This window comes from Aspergillus lentulus, assembly GCF_001445615.1.
Source record: "Aspergillus lentulus DNA, contig: Alt08, strain: IFM 54703, whole genome shotgun sequence".
NCBI classification, from domain to species: Eukaryota; Fungi; Ascomycota; class Eurotiomycetes; order Eurotiales; family Aspergillaceae; genus Aspergillus; species Aspergillus lentulus.
In genome coordinates this window covers 1523045-1538766 of record NW_028322118.1, presented here as the reverse complement: position 1 = coordinate 1538766, position 15722 = coordinate 1523045, and the positions used below count along the sequence as shown (strand labels likewise).

Sequence of the window (15722 nt, the reverse complement as noted above, 5' to 3'; positions counted from 1 at the left end):
GAGGAAAACCATCTCCGTTCTACTTCTGACCGCATCACCGCTTTGGCTTCTCCGCATCTTGCTCATTTTCTCCAACTATCTTCTCAATCTCGCCCTGCATCAACAGACCTCGCTGAGAGGGCTTTACTTTCCTACCTACACCTCACACAACCACGTCTCAACCACAAAATGGCCGACATCCTAACCCAACTCCAAACCTGCCTAGACCAGGTACCTCACCCATCCAACCCCAAACCCCCACCCTCCAAACCACCAAGCTAACCCTCACCTCAACAGCTCGCAACCCAGTTCTACGCCACAATAGGCTACCTAAGCACCTACCACGACAACTCCCCCGCTATCCCACCCCCGGACATCCCAGACGCCGCTCCAGCCCTCGCCAAAATCCCCAAGAACTCCACCGCGCCTCCAGTCCCCGCCGGCGCACCGGTTCCCGCCCAGTCCCAGGCCTCCCCTCCCGCCCAGAATCCCGCGCATGGCGCCGCAGGCGCAGGCACAAGTGTAGGCGACGGTGGGCAGACGCCTGGCCCAGCAGCAGGCGCAGGGGCGGACCCGAACCTGCCGGCGCCAGACAGCCCGCGGACGTTTGCGAGTCGGCAGCGGGAGCTGGCGCGGGATCTTATCATCAAAGAGCAGCAGATTGAGTATTTGATATCGGTATTGCCGGGGATTGATAGCTCTGAGGCGGAGCAGCAGAAGCGGATCCGGGAGTTGGAGGGGGAGTTGAGGGCGGTCGAGGAGGAGCGGGAATTGAAGATGAGGGAGTTGAAGAAGTTGAGGAGGACGCTGGAGAATGTGCTGAGGGCGGTTGAGACGGGGATATACGGAGATCGGGAGCTACTTGAGAGATATTCTTGATGTCTTGCTTTCGGTGGCCTCTTCCACGCTGGACAGACAATCTATCTGGAGCGCTCAATACGTCATTTCAAAAGGTTTACCACTATCGTTATGATAAGATGTATGATTAAATGCTAGCATATCAAAAATGCATGTCTTTATGATCCCGCGCACGTCCGTCCAGTGTATAGCACTATAAGAAAAATGACCATTACCATGAAAATGTGGACTCGCGTCCAGCCGTCTTGTGTAGCGTCCTTCCCTCAAGAGGACGCGTCTATGCGTCTGCAGAATGGTGTGTAGCTTCCTTTCCACGGCGTAGACGCAAAACTGAAAGACCGCAGAAAAGGAAATATGAAACGAAGCGCAGGGAAACCGTCAAACGCCAAAGTCAAAGGTTCGGGTATCAAAATCCATCCCTCCATGCTGTCCGAGTGAAGATAAATTGGGGCAGAAAAAGAGAAAGCCACGGCAAATCACAAAGGCTGATCATTTGAAGAGACTTCTATATTCTCTCATCCGCTGCTCCTGAACGTCTTTCTTGTCAAGCTTGCCTCGATTCATGCTCATGTCTGCCAACTGCTGCTTCTTCTTGGCAAGCTCGAAGATCTTCTCCTCTATACTCCCCTTCATGATAAATTGGACTGTGGTCACTTCGCGGGTTTGGCCCAGCCGGTGCACCCGATCGATTGCCTGGGCCACAGCTGCAGGATTATACTGAGGTTCCATGATATACACCTTCGAAGCAGAAGTCAAGTTCAATCCGACACCACCAGCACCGATTGTGGCTAGCAAAATAGTGGTGTCCTCGTTGGTATGGAAGTCCTCTAGAGCTCGGTTACGAGCTGCAAGCGACATAGTTCCGTCTAAACGGGTGAATCCGGTCATGCCACGATCTTTCAATGCAATCTCGATCAAGTCAAGATGAGAGGTCCAAGCCGAGAATACCACGCTCTTGATTGGGGGCTCCGCATTTAGCCTCTTGCTCTCCTCCGCAGATTCGGCGAGATGAGCCAAAAGCGCCTTGGTCTTCGTATGTGGCCCTTCATACTCGCCAAGGGTTTTGGATTGCCTTCGGCTCTGCTTTGCTTGTTCGTGCTCCGTCAAGTACTCCTCAAGTCCTTCGACAGTGATGGTCGAATACGAAACAGGAATCCAACCGTCACAAACCTGGCATTTTATTGTATTCGTAGGTTCAACTTGACCATCAAAAGCTTGTTTCCACCCGGAGAAGCAGTCGGGACAGACGACGTCAAAGCATGGTAGCACTATCGCCATTGGGGCTTTCCGATCCGTCACGCCAGTGTCCGATCCGGGCTCTTCCAAGCGCTTGCCACACATGGCACATGCATCGGCCGACGATTCCTGCATCAGGTTGAACATCTCGTACGCCTTCCTGTCAATCACACCGGCAGATTCGCCCGTTCCTTCTTCGAGATCAATTGCGTCCTGCACGCTGATGCCTTTGATCCGCTGGCGATCATCGCTGTCGAGAAGCTCTTTGCCGTGTGCGCTGATTTGTCGCAGAATCATCATTGCTTTGAGAATATGATGGTACATTCGTCCTTTCATCTTCGTCTTGTCCTCTCCTGCAATCACCCTCATCATGACATTTGACTCCTTCCGGAAGAATTCATGAAGCTGCTTCTCCTTTTCGGAGAACTCGAGCGTGATGATCTTGTCGTGTCGAGGAGGAATGTCAATCTTATCCTTGACCCGGCGTAGAGTAAAGGAGTCAACGAGCACACGCAAGCTTGTGAGAACTGTCGCGTCCCCTGTCTTGAATCGACTAAGAATATGCATGCCAAATCGGGCACGATCATCGTAGGGGAACAATCCAAGGAATTTGGTAACGGAGAGAAGATCTTCAAGGCGGTTCTGGATTGGAGTACCGGTCACGGACCAGCGGCGCTGAGCGTTTAGCTTGAATATTGCCTGCGTCTGGGCAGCACTTTGCTCTCGGATTGTGTGCGCTTCGTCCAAAACAATACGAAACAAATTCATCTTCGTCAAAGGACTTACGCCTCGCTTGGATCCTCTCTGAGACAGTTCGGATAGCACAATGCTGTAGGTTGTGATTACCACGTCGTAGCTTGACAGTTCGTCCACATCGTTGGTCCTGGAGGAGCCGTGGAACACGTAGTATGAGATGGCGTTTTCCTTCAAATGCTCTTTGATCTGCGAAACCCAGTTGTTGACAGTACTGAGAGGAACGACTAACAGAGTGGTCTTGCAGTTGCGAATACCAGGTAGGCTTTGCACAAGGTCCGGCTCCGGTATTTTCCTCGCCCATTCATGAGCCTGGGCCAAAGAGGAAACAACGAGCGAAAGAATGCTTAAAGTCTTTCCGAGACCCATCACATCTGCTAATAAGCCTCCCAAGCTCTGAGGCGGCTCTTCGTCAAGGACAGTGCCACTGATGATTTCACGATACCGCTTGACCCCATTTGCGCGATACTCTATCCTCCAAAGGGAATTGTTATCCTCCTCTTTGGGACCAAACTTGCGTGGCTTCTCTTTCTCAGTCATGAACCACAGAGCTTGCTTTTGATGGCGGAGGAGAGGGGTCGACACCGAGTCCGGGGCCTCCATTTCCGGAATATTCTGCGCGCTCTGAAGCTGATCGAACATCTTCATGACTGCATCGTTGACCTCTTCCGCGGTGCGAACTTCATAGCTGACACCCGTACGGCCCCTCGCAGCTATTGATGGCAAAAAGGAGGCCGCCTGAGCTCGCCGCCGCTCAGCATGCGGATTGAAGACTGGTACTCCTTGTTCTACAGAGAACGGCGTCCCAAGCCAAACATTGTGCTGCCCGAGGTGCTTACCAACCAGCTCAGCATCTTTCCTGAGACCGTAGAGGTTGATCGACGCTCTGTAGAGAGCAGAGCAGGGGCCCCATGGCATTTCACCCGGCAGCCGTCTGCGAACGTCTAATCGCGCTGTCATGTCAACCTTGAGAGCCGGAGAGTCAAGCAATGGGACAATCACGGCTGCAGTCTTCGCGTCAACTGCACCAAAGACTTTCCCATGCGGGTCCGAAACATCAATTCTGGAGCTGCTTCGATCTGGGTGCCTATGTACGCTCAGCTTTATGGAAGGCCAATCGTGCGCCGAGTCGCCAAAGATATTTTGGGCAGCAGGTTTGGGCACGATTTGCGCTTGTATCATCGCATTGTCCAGCTTTCCATAACATACCCGCTGGACACTGAGGTTGTTCGAGCCGGTGACCTGCAAGTCGTCGTCGTCATTAGTAGCACCAGCGGAGTCTGTGCATGACACTGTCAGCATAGAATTATCGATAATCTCAGTTTCGTAGGATTCTTTCTCACCGATGGTCAGATCAACCACACTTGGTGTAGCCGGAGAGGAAAAATCAGACTTCCCCTTGTCCTCCTTCATATACTTGCCCAACTCGGTGTCCCCGGTGATCGTAATCGGCCCATTCTTGACCATCTTCGGTGCTTCCTCATCATTCTCCCTTTTGATCTTCTTGTAAGGCTGATGAACTCGTTTCTCCACACCGTACATATCCTCGATGAGACTGGCGTGGCGCGCTTCAACGTCACTATCAAGGTGATCCGAGTTCCGTTTCCAGTCATTATCGTCCTCGGACTGTGCGCTCGTAAACTCAATCTCCGGCGCAGGCACATTCCTGGCTGGTCGGTGTGGCGACGAGCTCGCACTGCTCTCTTCTCGCGACCGGACCAACTCCGTCTGCAACCTCGACTTCGATTTCGGGCTGGCCTTGGCTGAGCGCTGGCGGCGCTGTGGGTTGAGAAGCTGATGTGCAGCGGAAACTGTCCCGGCCGGCGCGGCGGTCGAGGGGGCACTACGCGGTGACGCGCTGGTATTTTGCTGGCCTGTTCCGTCGACGAGTAAGTCATTTGGGTCCAAGTACTCGGGGTCCTCTGGTGGTGAGGGGCATCGGCTTGATGATGGGAAGAAAAACAAGGGTTCATCAGGCGCTTCATTCTGCGCGCTTATGTGGGCATCTGGCGATGCATATAAAATCTCTGGGTCGTTACCATTCTTCTGAAGTTGTTTTCTGTAGGCCTTGGGATCCAGGAGCATGGCGGCGTGAGACGCCATCGTCCTCTCTTCCGCCTATGCGGGTATCCGACCTCTCAAACGGGCGGGCAGATCGTTCTGACTACGCGAGCCAAGTCCAGTGCGAGAGAGAAGATTCCAGGAGGGTTGGTGAGCATAGAGACAGATACAGGTTGCGAAGCGCGTATGCGAAGAGGGGATAGAAAGGGCATATGACTTGTGGAGAATGAGAGAGGCAAAAGCGTTAGCAAGGCAGGGAAAGAAGCCCGACAAGAGCCTTGTCAGTATCCACCCATAGCTGACTGACTTCTCAGATTGTCGAGAAACTCTATCCGAAGAGAAAGCAGAAGCAGAAGGATCCTGAGCAATGGTAGGCCATGACCTCACTCATACTGGGTGTTTCTGCCTGCCTCGATCGCATATCGCGAATGCCAAGGCGCCGATAAGAGAGGGCTTATCAAAGCAGCCTCACCTGCAGCTCACCGTCACTTCACCCCACGGACACCTAGAAAATACTGCTTAGCATGGAAACGGGTTGAATTATTGGTATCATGCTAATATTAGTTTCATTATATGCTACATTGCCTGTCACGTACACATCCGACCATATCCTCAAAACAGGAGTATTATCCGAGGAGCCGGCACAATTCTATATACAACAACAAAGATTTCTCCCGGGCCAATGCTGCCTCTTGCAGCACAAAGGACATCTCATGCCATATTGCCAAGAAAAGCAACGCTAATTGGGAGAGAAAGTAATGTAAAAGTGATGATGGAGGTGGTTTAGGTCTAAACAGAAGAAGAAGAAGAAGGAAGGGAAGTAATGGGGGTAAGGAGAGATTCGAAAGCGAAGGATTTCCCGGAAGGACAAAGTCAAGGAGGAAGGGTGTTTAGCGTAAAGAGAAAAAGTTGGTTCACGGTTAGCACCAAGTAAAGACGGGGTTTTTGCTCTTCACAGCTTCTAACCGCTCGACAATGACCTTGCGCTGGTTCCCTTCCATACCCTCAGCAGCTGCATAGCCGAGGTCGCCTTCAAGGTCGTCACTGCCCCAGACAAATTGCGCTTGACCATGCGCACTTGACATGGAGCTCTGTTTGCGATGACGTTTGTGGTCGGATCTAGGAGGCAGAGGAGCCCAATTCCGATCCGTGTCTCTGCCAAGACCAAGACCATCAACACTGTCACGGCCCAGTGTGACGGGGCTACCATCCCGCGTGGGCTCCTCCTCATGCTCTCGGCTGCGCGAAAGCTCGAATCGATTCGGGTTCGGAAGCTCACTCGGAGGGGAATGAAGGCCCAAAAGGTCGTGTTGTGGTTGCGACGGCAGGGACATGGCAGCGCCAATATCCATTTCCTCATTGTCTGGATCGTAATCGTCATGTTTGTCGTAACTGTCATAGCGCCTCATTTTGCGCTTTTGAGCATCGGTGGATGATTGTCCACGAAGGGGGATAGCGACCGGAACATCTACCAAATCATCCCATACGCAGACTCTAGTCCTTCTCGTCAGTTCCAAGGGGCCATGATCCGGATGCTTCAAAGTTTCAACAACATTCCAGGCTTGTCCCTTCATGACTGCAATCTGCCTTGCAAACATGCTCTCCTTGAAATCGGCGTCTTGCGAGAAGACACGCCGAAGCGCCATCTGCGTCCCACTCCACCAGGCCGTGGATGTTAAAAGTGGTAAGAAATGGTCCCTGGTCTTCTGAGAGAAGGGTTGGCCGATTAGAGAAACGGGAAGGAACAGCCAGCCAAAAGGGAAGCTTCGCCACTGTGTCAAATTAGCAAATCTTATCTGAGAATTGGGGAAGAGAATAACTTACGGCATCCGGATGCTTCCACGGCCACGACAGACTGTTGTCGATAGCCCCGATCTGAATAGTCGCCTGTGGCTCCGTTGAATTGAGCGGTGTTCCGGTGCGACTCACTGCGACCATAGTCTCGTGCCGTCTATACGGATAGGATGCAGTGCCAGTCCTCTCAGGACTGGTGGAAACAGGACGAGCTGGAGGCATGTGCTCGTCATCATCGTCCTGTTGTGTCCCGTTGGACTTGGGCGGCTCGGCAACAATGGACACGTCCTCTGTCTTCCAGTCGATTTTGATCATCCAATTGTCCAACCCACGATCGGTATTGCGCATGATATAGTCCAAAATAACCAGTTTCTCCAATTCCTCTCTGAAGGACTGCTTCAGCTGTTCAGTCCAGTAGAATCGCCGCTCCCCACTCTCGTCCCGCGGCGCTGGAGAAGGTGCATAATTGTTTTCATCGTCCTCGTCTTCATCGTCCGAGTGTATCCCCGACGGGCGACAAGCCTCGCTCCAAGGTCGCTTCTTACGCTTTGGAGCGTCCTCGGCACGAAACCCAGTGTTGGTCTGGTCTGGCCAGGGATGATCGCGCAGAAAGAGGTTCGCATCCTTATAACCCTTCAAGAAAACCTGGAAGCTACCAGCCTTGGGAGGAAGCGGTTTCTTGCCCATCCAAGCTTTTCTTCGATCCCAGAAGTCGTAGAAGAAGGATTTCGAGGATAGATATACGATATCGGTGTATGGAACGAGGTTGGTGCGTAATCGAGAGTCGAGGACATATGCTGCAGCCTCTGAGACATATGAAAGATTAGGAATCAAGCACGCACGGCCAAAGAAGCACGGGAATAAGTTCCTGTGTAGCCACTTGGTCCATTTCGGATTGCGAGATGCGTAAGGCTCCTCATCCTTGGGCTTGAAGACGCCTACAACCTTCCCTTCACTGTTGCGAGCGAAATAACTTCCCGAGCTACCCTGAGATATCATTCGGGGATGCACCCCCAACTCAATGGCGGTACGGACACTTTCAACAACGGCCTCGAATTCCTCTCGTGCTTGTCGCTGCGCCCGTTCAACTTCCTCCGACTCGAGAGCTTCAGCGGAAATCGGCCTAACGCCATCTGGTGGTTGGAAAACAGAATGGTAGATCTCGAGTTTCTCTTCTTCCAGTGTCTTCCCTTTGAATCTGTTGATCTTGAATTTCGAAGCAAAGTCCTCGGCCCAACGTTCGAGACGCGCATTGATGGCCTTAATGTCGACACCAGAGTTTCGACGCCCACGGTGGTAGTGTCCACTCGATCTCCTTCGGTGTCCTGGTGGCGAAGAGAAGGCAGGAGCCATCTGGGCTCGAGTGGAGATCGGGGCATATCGTGGGGCGGATTGCGATATCGTACTGGAAGGACCGTGCAAGTCATCTTCATCTTCCGAATAATAGTATGCATCGTTCGCTCTATCTTCTTCCTCCTGAGCAAGACGGGCATAACCGGACGTCGCGGGACGATTTTTAGGCATGATGGATGTAGATTGTCTCAGCAAGCCCGGGAGGCGAACGGCGTTGGGCTCATCTGAAGCAGAAAGGCGAGGAGGAAAAAGAAACACGAAAGTCTAGAAGAATAGAAAAAGAGAATAGAAAAGACGAGAATGAAGAAAGAAAGACAAGAGCAAAGACACTCAAGGCATTAGTAACTCTACTGATGCAGTTGAAGGAAGAAAAGGGTTACCTGGACTTAGTCTCGTTCGATCACCGCCGTCATGATCCATTGGATGAACAAATGGTTTTTACCGTATGGTTACAAATCAGGGACCAGTCCAGCCTGAGTCAGCCACAGCTAAAATAAAATTACAGTACTGCACCGCCACAAGTCTATCCCGTGTGGCTCCACTTGCAGAAGAGCTTAAACAAAGCCCCTGAAATTAGAGACAACCGGTCGGCAGTTAAGCTAGGATATAACAAAAGTAACTAGTCAGTCACTTCGATTTCTACCGCAGATACCCCTCTAGATGATAATATTGATGACAAGTATTGGATTGAGACCTGGAGACTGAGGTGATATCGCACTCAGTATCACTGTGTAGTACAGCCCACGCTACATTTCCAGCCAGCGTTTCAGTTTCCTGCACGCTGAAGTGAGCAGAGACAAGGGGTCCAAATGCTATCTACTCATGACCTTAACAAGAACGATTGGTCAATCTCAAGTTTGTTGACTTCTGAGGCGGAAGGACGTGTCTTGAAGTCGCTCGAAGTGGGGAAAGGATCGTATGTGCGATTGAAGCATGCCGTGAGCCGTGACACAGAGGATAGAGTATGCTGCCTCGATACCTTAATAATGCTTCAAGCTCGAGGCACCTTCTATCAACCGGACATCTTTGGCCTATCAGTCCATTCTTACATTTCGCGACCATGTCAGGGTCAAAGCCGAAGCCATTCATTCTGCATCTCGAGGAATGATCAAGGGATTTCAATGTAGCTCATTGCTCGCGCGTACGCATAGTTTCGAATGAGATTTTGCGCTCCTGCAAACATGTGGGAGGAAGGGGGACGCAGGGGCATGAATAACAATATCGCTACCATCTGGGTCCTCGCTTCTTATCCTACGTTGGCATGCCCTGCATGTTGCGTCGATGAGCAATAGCTCTAATGCTTTTCGGTGTAAGAAGTGCCTTTCCAAGCCGTCCATCGCACATCCATGATCTGACTGAAGTATACTAAACCTAGGCTTAGACATACCGAACACACTAAACAGTATATTGGTCTGGACGAAAACCCAGAGGGCGCAGACGAATACCATTAATGATGGCTTTACAATAAAGCCAAATAGTTAAAGATCTATACTGCCAAGCAACCGTCCCGACAAGCGATTGCGATAAATAATCGATAGTCTCCGAAACGCGCGATAGTCTAGATAGATAGCAGGTCCGATAATACTACGAACTTCTTCTCAGGGTTTCCTCCGTCTCGTGTAACTCTTTTCTGTAAAAGGTCCTCTATTCTTGTCCTCATACCATATTCCTTCCAATTCCAATTGTGCTTTCACGGATCCTTTTATGGTAATTGTCGTCGCTCTTTTGCCTGTCTCTCCTTCGCAGTCCTCCTCCTCCGGTGTATCTTGGGACACTCTCATCTGAGAGCTTTTCACTCCCTGACCTTTTCCTGTTTACGAAATCAGGAAAAGCTACGAGTTCATCTGATAATTCTTCTTTGTATAATCTCTGCTTCTCCGAGGCACTGAAAGACATTCCACCTCATCCATTCCCCTTTCTCGACGAGGCTGGACTCCCTGCGTTACTGGCACGAGAACTCTCCGATACGACGCATACAACCGACCAGCACACCCGATCTCCTCTTTCCCTGCCTCCATCATCTCAATTCGGTTGACAAAGACCGAATTTATAGCAAATCTTTAATACTCCCTACACGGTGGCTTCAATTCTTTTCCGGGCGTCGCCCATCGACCCAGCCCTCCATCCTTCGTCTCCGCCTGCTCCCCAGACCCACGATCTTGCCAGCTACAACCGTACCACTTCCATTGACGATCAATCTACGTCTCAGCAACCGGGAGCGGATGCTATAGCGGGTGCGTCGCCGAGATTTTCACAATTGGTCGATATCGGGGCTGATCTGTACTGCTTAGAGCAATCAAACTATAGCCTCGACACCTACAACGGAATTGGGAGCAGTTTCCCAGGTCCCAACTCTCTTGGTCCTTCTCTTCCGGGTCTCTCTGCGCTGGCTTCAGTCGCGTCTGCTCCAACATCTAATCTGCGGTATGTACACCTTTCCCGGTATCGTGCGATAAAGTCGCCTTCGGGCCCTCTCTTGGACAAAACAAGGATATTGTAGTACTGGAAGTTGGATCTCTCATTGATTTCACTTTCCTCTACGGTTAACACACTTTGTAAATTTTCTTCTCTTGCAAATCAGTCCTGCGTCTATCCCCGATCAAAAAGGGAAGGTCGCAGGTCCATTATCACAGGCAGTTTGGTTATCTTTGCTGACAAGATCTTACATGCTTAGTGCCTCCAACAGCGATGCAAAGTTACCCATGGCCAACATGACTTACGCAACTTCTTCCCCCGCAGCCATGACTGGTGGACAAGGCAATAATCCAGTAAGTGAATAAGCAGTCAATTCAATTATAATAATTACTATCGACAGAGTGTTTTTTCTTATCGCATGTGTGGATTCGGCCTTATCTGCGTGTCATTATTGCTTCTCTCAGCCCTTTTTTTTCCCTGCTGATTTTGTCACTCTCTGTTATCTGCGGTCTTGGCATTGCAGCACCCGAACACCACCCGCTTTTGCCAGTTTCTTATCACCAAATCTCTCCCGATCTTATCAACCCATCATCGCACATCTTCCCTCCCAATCCATCCACTATCAGGCGCTTCACTCCCACCCATTCTCTCCTTCCTCAGCCACTTTCTCTCAATTATTGCGATCTCGCAAAATTATGGCGACAACCTTGACTGACCAGAAGCGCCCCCAATTACAGCCTGTCTGCCAGAATTGTGGTACCTCGACCACGCCGCTCTGGCGAAGAGATGAACTCGGCTCGGTCCTTTGCAACGCTTGTGGCTTGTTTCTCAAGTTGCATGGCCGCCCTCGTCCGATAAGCCTAAAGACTGATGTGATTAAGAGTCGCAATAGAGTCAAGACCGCCGGTCAAGGCCCTAAGCGTAAGGTGAGTCTTGATGACTAAAATTTTTTCTTATCTCGCCATCGTACCCCGGCTTTGTGCAGATAAGGGTTGCTGAATTCTAACATCGTGTTCCTTCAGTCAAGCAGTGCTGTAGATGCGAATGGTCTTCCGACATCGAGGTCCGAAGACGGCACACCACCTCTGGGGTCGCAGGGTTATCGTCGCGCATCGCGAAAGACGTCGCCGGGCCATTCGGATCGGTCCAATTCACCAGTGTCCCGGACTGACACTCCCGGAGTTTCTGCCTTGCAACAACAGCAACATCAACACACCTCGAACATTGCGCCCCAGCACATGTTCGACAGCGTCACACTCGCCGACCATACTCTGAATCCGCCCAATGGCATCACCTCCCTTCAGCTGCATCAACCGTCTCCCACATCGACCTCCGCGGCAGCGGTAGACCGTCATGCCGATGCGCCGCAGACATACGAGGGACTCCTTGCAGCAAATGCATCATTGAAAACGCGCGTGAGCGAATTGGAACTCATCAATGGGCTTTTTCGGGGCCGCGTTGCGGAGCTCGAACAGAGCGACGCGACCGCGCGCCGGTCCGAGATGATCGTCCGCGATTCGGAAGCGCGTCTTCGTCGGTCTCTCGAAGAAGCGCAGCGTCGAGAAGAAGAGCTCAAAAGACGCGTGAGTGACCTTGAGCGGCAGTTAGCCGACCAGGCCAACTTGAACAGTTCGGCGAACAACGACAGCCCCGGCGAACCCCTGTCCAAAAAAATAAGGTTGTCCGACATGGTAGAACAGTCGTCCGCATCGCCAACGAAGTCGCCGAAGAGCATATAATCCAGGGACTGGTCAACCATTCGTGGAAAGAGTGGCACCGACCTTTGCAACGCCTCAGAACATTAAAAGTACCCCCCGTCTTGCTGCACCCTCAGACTTCCCTGAACTTTCTTGATACCCTTTACGAGTATGTCATTGGCTGGATATAAGTCGGATTAACCTAATATCTGTGTTATCCATCCACTTCCTCGTTGTCTATTTCTCGGCTCGTTCTTCGGGAGGTCTGTCTGACTTTTTTGTCGAGGACGACCTCCCACCCGGATCTTAAAAGGTAAAAAAAGCACTTCGCGGAGCGAACGATGCTTGAAAAATTCAACTTCCCTAAAAGGGAAAGGAAAAAAGGAGCGAATCGCGAACACTACTCTGTCTGCTAATTATTCCCACCGCAATCAATTTGTTGATTTATATTCCCAGAGCCTTGTCTCTCCGTCGCCTAAGGGAGGATCAGGCATAAGTCGAAAAGAGTGAGACGGCTAGAGGAAATGGTCGGGGCAGGAGTGCAGGCACGGTATTCGATTCCCTCGTTTCGCTTTCATCCTCGCCAAAGCGAAAGCAGGGATGATACGGTCCGTGGCCTGCGTTCATCGCCTTTCCCCTCCATGTTCCCTCGTTTTTTCGCTCTTGCTTTTCCCTGTTCAAGGAATCTGACTGTCTTTTTTGGGTAGCCGAAATGCCGAAGACCTCCAGCTTTGGCGATTGATGACTTCTTCCATGTTTGCTATTTTTCTTCTTCCAGTGTACTATTAGTTCTTCGATATTTCTTTTTCTAATAAGTTGACGAAAACGTCTCCTTGATCAGTTACGATGTGGGCGGTCCGGGTAAATATACGATCTATCCACAGTTCTTACTCCTTTTGTCTATATTTCGATATCCATTGGGAAATGGGTAGTAGTTAAGGAACGATCCGAGGCGTATGTACATTGATTTGCGACGGTATCTGAAACCTGTTCAGAAAGGGGAAATGGTATGGAGCGAGTAATGGTGGCAGAAATCGGGCCGAAACGAAGCAGACAAATGAAGGGAAGGATGTAAACCAGATGCGCTCTAAGCCTCACCGTCTATATAACCGCCCAGAAAGTCATCACAGAATTATAAAGTAAAAGGATTAGAGAATGTCAGGAAGGGTAATACGTGCGACGTCATGCGAGGCTTGGACATCGCTCAAGAGAAATGTCGGCCTGCTTCAATTTTTGCAGGCTATCAAGCGAGACGGTCATGTTCGACCTTTCTGTGAAAAGCTTGGTGAATCTGGTACTCTCGCCAGATACTCCACAGGCACACGACGATTCCGGCAACGCCAGAGAAGAAAGTCATGTAATAAGCACCTTGGTAACAGGCCAACCCGTCCTGGCAGTCTCGCTCGCCATCGGGGGCGACAATCGAGTGCTTATCATAGATGCTGCCGTAGATTAGGTTGAAAAGGTTACCGCTAAGAACTGGTGCAAGGGTCATCACACCCCAGTTCTGAGAGAGACCTCCGATTCCGAACGTATGAGCTACCAACGAAGGGAAGACACCGAAAAGGAATCCGTATGCAACGCCGGTGCACCCCGAAACTACAACCAACTGATTAGGGTTCGAGATTGCGGCTCCCGCAAGTTGAGTTCCCGTGAAGACCGTTGCAGAAATGAACAAGCACCAAAATCGGGACATGTTCAATTTTCTGACTAGCATGTCGGACCCGATGCCTGCAGATAAGGTTAAAATATAGTCTCGCACTAATTCTATGGACAGAATGACCGGGGACATACCACTCAAGAGCCGGCCAATGAAGTTGCCAAAGGATAAGATGGAAACATGCATAACCTGTCGCTGATGAATGAACTGGGAGCTCGCACTGTCATCGTAATGTTGCCAGAGAGCTTTGGTCTACGAGGCATTAGAGAAAAACCCATGGACAGTAGCACGAGGTACCTTACACTGTTGCCAATATTACTAATAAAAATGTAGGATTAGTATTCCGCTTAAGAAGGTCGGAAAAATTAGGCTGGGAAAGGGAACCAACTTGATTGTCATTAATCCAATTCCAGAAAGAAGCGCCATTGTGAGGAAGAGTTGCCAGAACTCTACTTTCGGCAGCATCGCTAAGCCTCTAACGTCTGGGTGAGGTGAGTCGAGAGTCACATGGGGCAGGTCTTCATCTGCGCGAAATCCATCCAGGGCATCTCGAGACAGCCTCGAGATCGGTTTAGACACCAAGGAAGATGTCTCGTCGGAGTCGAGGCTATTGACATGATGGTGGTGGGAATTCGAGGCGTGTGAGGGAGATCGAGCGTGCCTGTGGGGCTGTGATTCAAACACACTAGAACTTTGCGTACCTGCTTCATCATAGACTTCTTGATAAGAAGATCGTAGTTCAGTGGACCTAGTAGTACGCAACGGCCGGGATTCGACGATGGTGTCCCCCAGGTGCGACAAAGGCTGGTATGGGCCATGGGGTGGCAGGATACGGAGGAATGGTATAGCGACAAGGTTTAATAAGAAGGTTCCTAGGGCCAAGAGAAGAAGGAATTTGCCCGTGTCGTCCTTGAAGATAATCGCAGACACGGTGGACCAGAAGAAGGCGCTCAGGCCAAATGCAGCCAGGGGAAACGCAGTTGCTGTGCCTCGATGATCAGGAAAATTGGAAGCCGCTGTTTTCCGTGATTTTTCAGCATCAGTACCACAATTGACCATGCTTGTTCTTTATACATACCTGTCTTAATAGATGCAGAAAAGGACGAACAGCTTCCAAAGCCAGTGAGAAAAGAGAAAAACGACAGCATTGCCACACCCAGCGACCCTTCCCCATGCACATATGCTGTTTTCAAGAATGATACATCAGTCTTAAAGTCAGCACTGAACGAAAATCGTAATTCGTACCTTGATAGATTGGGTAATACCCAACGCCGAGTGTGATGGCACCCAAGATTGTCGTAAGCCGTGGTCCCCGAGCGTCTGTTAATAACCCCAAAGGGATTCCTGACGCATACATGCCCAGGTTACCTGCGGCACCCTGCGAAAGGAGTGAGATTTGTTGTTTTATGAGCTGAGTAGAATGCAGGCGGGATTGCTTACAATGAAGTTACTCTCCGTTGATGAGAGCTTCATCCGATCCGCGAATTGAGGTTCCCATGCGGAGTATGCATACTGTTCGAGAACTCAGCAATTGGCATATACTCTACGATGATGCTTGTGACGGATGGATCATACATTAGTGCCGCAGGCAAGTGCAGCGAGTGTCCCAGCGATAACGGATATTATCCGCCTTGACTGATGCACTGAGCCCGTCATAGCTATCAATTCGCGCACTGTCTGTCGAATCTCGACTCTTAAAACATGGGCTTTTGAAAGGAGGCCTCCAGATGATTTCTGTAGAAGTAAGGAGCAGATATCTACCACGTCACAGATGTCAAGGGACAGCCTGCGATATGGATAGGAGTCGGAGGGCAATCGCCAAGAAAGATCTATAGTCAACAGACAAACCAGAGCGAGTTCATACCAGTGACTGTCTGGTAAGTGTGATTAGACAATTAAACTAGGGACAAAGGAAG

General features: G+C 50.7%; 5 protein-coding genes across 5 annotated transcripts; 2 read left to right on the top strand and 3 right to left on the bottom strand.

Annotated features, from left to right (window-relative positions):
* Positions 1-168: 168 nt before the first annotated feature.
* On the top strand, positions 169-858 carry ALT_3760 (med21 domain-containing protein; the record flags this gene model as incomplete). Its single annotated transcript, XM_033556309.2, has 2 exons — positions 169-210; positions 277-858. 2 exons carry the CDS (start codon positions 169-171, stop codon positions 856-858), a joined length of 624 nt encoding a protein of 207 aa, XP_033412200.2.
* Positions 859-1326: 468 nt separating this feature from the next.
* Positions 1327-4929, bottom strand: ALT_3759 (uncharacterized protein; the record flags this gene model as incomplete). The annotated part of the gene is made up of 1 exon (XM_089599630.1): positions 1327-4929. The coding sequence occupies one exon, from the start codon at positions 4927-4929 to the stop codon at positions 1327-1329; it is 3603 nt and encodes a 1200-aa protein (XP_089455968.1).
* An 878-nt stretch (positions 4930-5807) lies between these two features.
* On the bottom strand, positions 5808-8205 carry ALT_3758 (1-phosphatidylinositol 4-kinase LSB6; the record flags this gene model as incomplete). Its single annotated transcript, XM_033556311.2, has 2 exons — positions 5808-6659; positions 6712-8205. 2 exons carry the CDS (start codon positions 8203-8205, stop codon positions 5808-5810), a joined length of 2346 nt encoding a protein of 781 aa, XP_033412202.1.
* A 2939-nt stretch (positions 8206-11144) lies between these two features.
* On the top strand, positions 11145-12188 carry ALT_3757 (putative GATA transcription factor (AreB); the record flags this gene model as incomplete). Its single annotated transcript, XM_033556312.2, has 2 exons — positions 11145-11375; positions 11472-12188. The coding sequence occupies 2 exons, from the start codon at positions 11145-11147 to the stop codon at positions 12186-12188; spliced, it is 948 nt and encodes a 315-aa protein (XP_033412203.2).
* Positions 12189-13389: 1201 nt separating this feature from the next.
* ALT_3756 (uncharacterized protein) lies at positions 13390-15279 on the bottom strand (the record flags this gene model as incomplete). Its single annotated transcript, XM_033556313.2, has 7 exons — positions 13390-13877; positions 13941-14058; positions 14109-14124; positions 14195-14822; positions 14885-14989; positions 15052-15184; positions 15247-15279. 7 exons carry the CDS (start codon positions 15277-15279, stop codon positions 13390-13392), a joined length of 1521 nt encoding a protein of 506 aa, XP_033412204.2.
* Between the last annotated feature and the right edge of the window lie 443 nt (positions 15280-15722).